This window comes from Aulonocara sp. 'chitande type north' Nkhata Bay, linkage group LG1 (genome assembly GCF_057382095.1).
Source record: "Aulonocara sp. 'chitande type north' Nkhata Bay isolate Kocher_YH1m ecotype deep benthic linkage group LG1, A_spYH_male_GT1.1, whole genome shotgun sequence".
NCBI classification, from domain to species: domain Eukaryota; kingdom Metazoa; phylum Chordata; class Actinopteri; order Cichliformes; family Cichlidae; genus Aulonocara; species Aulonocara sp. 'chitande type north' Nkhata Bay.
This window is the reverse complement of record NC_141344.1, coordinates 18,012,394-18,020,242: the sequence shown is the minus strand read 5'-3', so window position 1 is coordinate 18,020,242 and position 7,849 is coordinate 18,012,394. Positions and strand designations below refer to the sequence as shown.

The window sequence follows — 7,849 nt, the reverse complement described above, 5'->3', positions numbered from 1 at the left end:
CCCAAGAAAACTTGGCACAACTTTCGCAGACAGGACCGCAGCGCAGCTGACGCTTGTGAGGAGGAGCCGCTTGAAGTCATTCAGGACGCAGCATCACTGTGAGAAATAATCCGGCATCTCTCTCTCTCTCTCTCTCTCTCTCTCTCTCTCTCTCTCTCTCTCTCTCTCGTTTCCAGTATACTATAGACTGTTCATTGCCACTGTGCTGGTCAGAACAATGTGAACTAATGGAAGGATTCTGGTGGATCGGCTGCTCTGTTTGAGGAAAAAACGTGAACTCGGAGTGCAAGATTGCAGCGGAGAAGGAAAGATTACAGATGCCCATCTCGGAGCAGCTGGTTGGATGGGGCGAAAAATAATAAAAACTCAATAGGCTATAATAAAAATAAAAGGATTACTCGAGTCAAGAAACTCACTTTTCACCGGGACCAACGCGGTAGCTCGCCGATGATTTTTCAGGTTGAAATAAATATAAATACATATACTTGAACTTTTTGCGTGGAGTTTGATGATCCTGGACGGTTGAGGCTTCCATGGGTTTAACAAACAGTTCGGATGAGTTGCTTGAATCCCCAACCTGCTCAGAAGCAAGCTGTAACTGCGACAGCTGATGTAGAAGCATCCTCTAAGCTCCAGAGACAGCTGATGAAGGTTCCTTACCCAGTTTAAATCTGTGCTGCAGCAGCCTAAAACCCACACGGAGCACCTGAAAAGCTAAAAGCTTGCAGTTACCTAATAGAAGGCAGACATGGAAATGACCAACGGGTCCCTGCAGTATCCCTCCATACTTCACACGGACTTCGGACCGCTAAATGACCTTCTGGAGGAGAACGAAACGAACTCAACCGCAGGAGAGCGAAACTGGCTGAACTGCGTTCAGATCCGGGTCCCTCAGGAGCTCTTCTTGGCACTGGGACTCATCAGTCTGGTGGAAAACATCTTGGTCATCATGGCGATTATTAAAAATCGAAACCTCCACTCGCCCATGTACTACTTTATCTGCTGCCTGGCCGTGTCTGACATGCTTGTCAGCGTCAGCAACGTGGTGGAGACCATATTCATGCTTCTCAATGACCACGGCCTCCTGGATGTGAACCCCGGCATGCTTCGCCACCTGGACAACGTCATCGACGTGATGATCTGCAGCTCCGTGGTGTCCTCTCTCTCCTTTCTGTGCACCATCGCTGCCGATCGCTATATCACCATCTTTTACGCGCTGAGGTATCACAGCATCATGACCCCTCATCGCGCCATCATCATCATCGTGGTGGTGTGGCTGGCCAGCATCACCTCCAGCATCCTCTTCATCGTATATCACACCGACAACGCCGTCATCGTGTGCCTCGTCACTTTCTTCTGCACTACTCTGGTATTCAACGCCGTGTTATACCTGCACATGTTTGTCCTGGCGCACGTGCATTCTCGGCGCATCGTGGCTTTCCACAAAAACAGGCGCCAGTCCACAAGTATGAAAGGAGCCATAACCCTCACTATCCTGCTCGGGGTCTTTATTTTATGCTGGGGCCCTTTCTTTCTACACCTTATCCTCATCCTCGCCTGTCCCACCAGCCCCTTCTGCAACTGTTTCTTTCGAAACTTTAACCTTTTCCTCATCCTCATCATCTGTAACTCCCTCATCGACCCGCTTATATACGCGTACCGGAGCCAGGAGCTGCGTAAAACCTTGCAGGAGATGGTCCTGTGTTCGTTTTGCTTCGGCGTGTGATATCATGGACATTCCTGAACAAAACCGAGCGCAACACAACCTTCTTCCTCTGTCTTCAACATGTCCGAAGATAGAATGAGACACAACTGATATATGTTTAAACATGCAAATGTTGCCCGTGCGCGAGTGCACATGGCAGCTGAAGACTCTCACACTGCAAAAATTTGATAAATAGAACTGGCTTCCGTTTTAGCTGTAAATTTATTTATTATTGCGTTACGCTTTTTTTTTGTTCTTCACTGGGAAGCTTGTGGATAATCTCGTAAATCAGTCAACAGTTTCACAACACTACTTATTGGATCTGGTCTTAGTGGTTTTTTTCTTTCTTCTGTAAACATGTTTGATTTTTTTTGTCTAAAAATGCCTCTTATGGTGGTCAAAATATGCTGCCTTAATTCTTTTTTAAAAAGGCGTTCAATTATTATAATTTCTTGAAAATAAAAAAGGAAGTTTACTTTCATTTTTAAAATGGCCAACAACAAAAGGTCGCTACCTTACATCTCTATCCCTTTTAAGATTATTTATTATTATTTCTGAATCAATATCTTAATTACATTTTTCTTTTAATGAATGATGTGCGTTGCAAGAATTAAAAAAATAGAAGCAGCGAATAATCTCTTAGTTACTGCAGCTCAAATGCAGATTATTTTATATATAGACTGTCTTTGGGAAAATGTTCAAGCATGGTGCAAACGGAGCAGGGGACGGATGAAACACAGCTTAATTGGAGGGGCGATCAGACTAAACCTTAAAATGACACTGTGTGACAAACTCCAAAATTACTGTTGCAAAAATAAACGCCAAATATCCCAGTGACATAAAAAAAAGAAAAGAAAAAAAGGGGACAAAAGTCACATGAACATGCTTGGTGGTAGGCCCGAGGCTCATGGCATGAGAGGGTTTATGAAAGAAGAAAGAAGCCATGTCAAAGCTATATTTCTGGAAGTTTGTGGGTTCTCTGAAATGCGCAAATAAGGGACAGTTTGGGCTGAAGTTTTTGTTATGTAGGACAGTCTAGGAAGGAACGGACTAAAGATCCATGATTAAAAAGACAGCATACAGGTTACACCAAGTCCAGCTAATGTAATTAATTAACTTCATTGCATAAATTAATTATTAACATTAATAGTTTTAGTTGATGCATATATTCCATGGTGTTCTTTATTTATCCCACATAAGTGCTGGTAACAGGCCTGCATTTTGCACTCTTATCATTTTCTGTGGAAAAGATGAAATTCATCCATCTTAATTTAAACTCTGAAAAGTTTTAAATCCCCACATGATGGTGGGAAGAAAGGTTTCTGGGTTATCAAGCTGTCTGCCAACAGATAAATAAAGAAACCATGATAGCAACAATGCAATGTGTAATGTGAAGTTGTGCTCTGTGTAATGTTTTTGTTGTTGTTGTTTTTTAAAGATTAATTTTAGAACCCATTTTTTTCTTTTTTTTGTACACTTTGTTTTTTGTATACTTGATTTATTAGACTAGCTTTATTAGGATTGTTTTCAGAGTGCTGGCTCGATATAGAACTGATAATATACAACATTGTCATGTATAAGTCTTTAAGAAAACCTCTGTTAAAGATAATGACAGTCAGAGCTTCAGTATACAGCCACAAATAAACACAATTCCATACATAGTATAAAATGAAAATGTATAAATGTGGGTGTTTAACAAAAAAGAAAAAAAGAACAACTGTGTGCATCCAGGTCAACTTAAAATTGAGTAAAACAGGACTATGTTGTTCTGCATGTCATATGTATATGTATGTTAGTGGAATTGTTTACCTGTTTTCCCAAATAAAGGGGTCAAAACATACAAAATAGTTTGTATTGAATCCAGAACAACAGTGGTATTGCTTAGTTATCATCTGTCCATCATAAAGTCAAGTATTTTTCATCTCATTATTATCTTCAGATTTTTGCACATTGCTTGTAAGCATTATTTGAAGTCTTTATTCATGTGCAATCAAGCAAAAAAAGACTGCAGCTTCTCTAGGAAATGCCTCTGCAGTCAAATAAAGAACACGATATCCAGATTTTCAAATTATGGACAAATTATGGTTGCTGTATTGCATTAAATGGTAAATGGTCTGTACTTGTATAGCGCTTTACTAGTCCCAAAGGACCCCAAAGCGCTTTACACATCCAGTCATCCACCCATTCACACACACATTCACACACTGGTGATTAAGGTAGAAATTGTCAGTGTATTGTATCTGTAGGTATCTCTGCAGCATCTGCAGACGACATTCTAACTTTAATTGCAGAGCTTTTAAAGTTTGCCTATTTATTTGCAACATGAACATTTTCTGGTTCACATTAACAAAAATATGCAAGGCAACGTTTGCTCTGGGCAGACAGTAGAGCCATTGATATACAACACAACAGAGGCGTTTTTTGAAATGCTCCATTTTTAAACTCATGATCAAGTTCATTTGCTGTGCCTTAAATAACAGCAATGAGCACAGGGGATTTCCAGTTTGAAAGAAAAAGAAAAATCCCTCATCCTGTCCTCAAGGAAAAAATTAAAAAATCCTAATTGTTTAAGATGATTTAAAAAAAATTCTTGGCTTTTTTGTATGTCACCCACACGCACATTATTAGAGGGAAATGGCTCATTTTTCCATTTTATGAAAGAAATGGAGGGAATGCGTACAAGTGAAAATGTACATATGTCAGTTCGTTAAGTGGACATTCTTATATACTGGTTTTCTACTTGAGCACTGAAAGTATCTATACAACATGTCTCATTCACCTGTTCACAAATTCATTCATACAAGCACCTTTTTCTGCTTCTAAGTGCTTTCTATCTAACATTCACACTCCTGAACATATCAGGAGTAACTTGAGGTTTGATATCTTGCTCAAGGGCGTTTTGGCATGCAGACATTGGCACAGCCTAAATTTCAAAGAAACTTCAAGATGATGAAAGATAATCCCAAAATGAATGAATGCTATTCATTGTGATGGTTTGTGTCTAAAAATAATTTATTACCCTTATTAAATAGTAATTTGTGAATGGTAGTTGCTTTGGAAGATTGTCTCACGGCTTTGAAACATTTGTCTCTCCTGCCAATCGATCACGACACGTGCTTCTCAGAGGAAAACTGACATGGACCAGAACACACTGACATCACTGTCAGTGACCTGTAATGATAACGTTGACCATGAACCCCAGATTCGTGACCATGAAAATAAATGAAAAATGAACCATATGTTATCTGTAGTGTCTCACTTAATCAGAATTACTGCTGATTAAAGGAAGGAAGAGACGTGTGACTACATAATTTCCAGGGAACAGCATGTTATTATTGGTGCTATGACTTCTGCCTTCATTTAGCCACACAACACAGCTCTGTTTGCAGTAAAGGAAAATCTCCACAGCTGCTTCCCCCAACAACAAACACACTCAAGCTATATCCATATGACCAGACCACAAAATGCCTACCCTCAGGGATGAATGCCAATAAAATATATTTTTAAAAGGTTTTTAATCAAATGATTTTGATTAGAAAATCTTTACAAACAAAACCTCCCATAACTGAAAATAGTGGATACTGAAAACTGAAACAATTATAAAATAGCATAAAGTAATGCAATAGTTCTCCAAAAGTTGATTCTGTTCATCTGGACGTAGCGTTTTTGGGAGAAACGTTTCGTCACTCATCAGAGTGACTTCTTCAGTCTCAGCTGACTGCAGGTTTCCCCAAATCTTATAAACAGTACATCTGCACAATCATCTGCACTGAAACCAGCCCACTGAGGGGACAATGGGCTGGGAGGTCAGTTCCTTAATCATAATTATGCAAATTCTCATTTGCCCAATTAGAGAGACTGGACATTCATCCATCTGTCTTCTGTGTATCCAATTCAGGGCCAGCAGGCTGGAGCCTATCCCTGCTGTCATAGAGGCAGGGCAGGTAGCCAGTCTACCACAGGGCTACCACAAACAGGCAGACAACCAGCCACACTCACATTCGCACCTGTTGCCCATTGACAATAACCAATTAACCTAGCCCTCAAATCAGATTGAGATGCTTTGGCATGACCTGAGTTAAAATAAAGAGCGGGCCAATATTCCTCCACAGCAGTGTGAAAGATTCAATGCACCATACTGTTTGACAGCAGTTCTTGCTGCTGAGGGTTGCTCAAGCAGTTAATAGGTTTAAGGAATATAACCTGACCACCTAACCACAGGGCTAAGCAGGTTTGGATAACGTTTTTCCCTTAATAAATTAAATCATTATTTAAAGAGTGCATTTTGTATTTATTTGGGTTGTCATTATCTAATATTGAAATGTGATTATCTGAAGCACGTAAATGTGACCAATAGGGAAAAAAAACCATAGAGGCATGCACACCTCTAAAACATTTCTATACACTGTGAAATTGTTTTGGTACCCCCTGAAAGTTAACACACTCGTGCACATGTGATGGTCATTGTCCACAAATCTCTTAGGACAGCCGTGAAAGACAATGAAAGACCCGTGTTTACCGAGTCTCTACAGTGAAAATTTGCTCTACAACCTCTGATACTGAACATTATCTCCATAAATCTGCTTTAAGCTGAACCAAAATGGGGTCTGAATGTAGTACTGGTGTGTGTTTTAGTTTCCATTAGATGCAACAAGTAAACCCATATGGAAAAGATCTATATAAATCTTATAAAGTTTGTATCTGTCTTGTGTGAAACTTGGATGAAAAGCATACAAGAGTGAAAACGGATATAAGATCCCTTGAAAAATTATATAAATGAAACTTGTATGTTCTGGATACTTACTAAAACAATGTATGAAAGTAATGAGAAAGTGGCCACTTTCATGAGTAAATCATGTAAGTTTTTACTATTTCTTTTCCACATGGGAAGGCAGCTCTGCTATGTATGGTGGTTATTTGTGAATCTTAATTTCAATTCAGTTCATGTGGTGGAGGTGTGGTCCCAGGCGCGTCTGCAGGGGAGGAGTGGTGCAGTGGGTTCAACGGGGCTGTGCTGGAGATGCCGGTGAGAACAGCTGATGGCGATTTGGACTGATAATGGTTTCCTTCCCTTTTTATAGTGAGACGGAGAGGAGCGGAAAAGAGGGAAATCAGCTGGGACCGACAGCTGTCAGACTGTGTTCAGTCATAACCTGAGAAAATTGTAAATAAATGTGGAACCTGGTGATAAAGACCTGTGTGTGTGTGTGTGTGTGTGTGTGTGTGTGTGTGTGTGTGTGTGTGTGTACCTGTGTATAGTGCATTTCACAGTTCACTTTTTATATAGTTCCAGTTCACAACAACAGTCATCCTAAGAAGCTTCACATTGTAAGTTAAAAAAAACTTTGATTGCAAAGAGAACTTCAACAATCAGACAATACCTGCTGAATATCTGCTAAAACTGGTTTGGGTGGGAGACAGAAAAGAGACCACAACAAAAAGAAGAGAGTAGAGAGAGAGATAATAGTGGCATACGATGAGTGAAAATGGGGAAGAAGAAGTCCATAAGTAGCCTGATCCTATAACTTTATTAGTCTAGATAAGAGTTATCAAAAAGGTAAAGCTTTAAATCTTTAAAGCAGTGAGAGTCTCTGTCTCCCAAACCCAAACTGTGAGCTGGTTCCATGGCAGAAGGCTCTGCCTCCCATTCTACTTTCAGAAACTCTTAGAAGCACAAGTAACATGACAGTCTGAAGAAAAGCTGCTCTATAAAGTCTTTATGTAACCACGAGGCCTTATAATTCAAGACTTTGTATGTAATGGAAATAATCATCTATAGAAATAGAAATGGAAAAAAACAAAATGCTCATTGCCACACACTTGCTACATTTGTGCACAAATAAATGAAACTCAATGTAAAAAGGTTTTTATGGCAGATTCCTAGTAGATTACAGAAGCAGCATCATTCCCAGAAGCAGTAAAAACAAGGAACAAGGAAAAGAATGAGGCACCAAACTGATCACACTGAAAAATACAGTTATGATAGGGTTATGGCCTCTTCATAGATATGGCAGACATGTAGCAACATCAGCATTCATTTTCTCTGGAAGCCAACTAAGGCAGGTTATTATTATTATTATTATTGTTGTTGTTGTTGAAGTAATGCAAAGTGACGTTTCTTATATGTGACAAGTCTAGGGATCT

General features: G+C 39.7%; 1 protein-coding gene across 1 annotated transcript; it reads left to right on the top strand.

The window, feature by feature from the left end:
• The first annotated feature begins 231 nt into the window (after positions 1-231).
• mc1r (melanocortin 1 receptor) lies at positions 232-3,627 on the top strand. Its single transcript, XM_086286224.1, has one exon. It carries the CDS (start codon positions 749-751, stop codon positions 1,724-1,726), a length of 978 nt encoding a protein of 325 aa, XP_086142350.1. The 5' UTR covers positions 232-748; the 3' UTR covers positions 1,727-3,627.
• Positions 3,628-7,849: the final 4,222 nt, after the last annotated feature.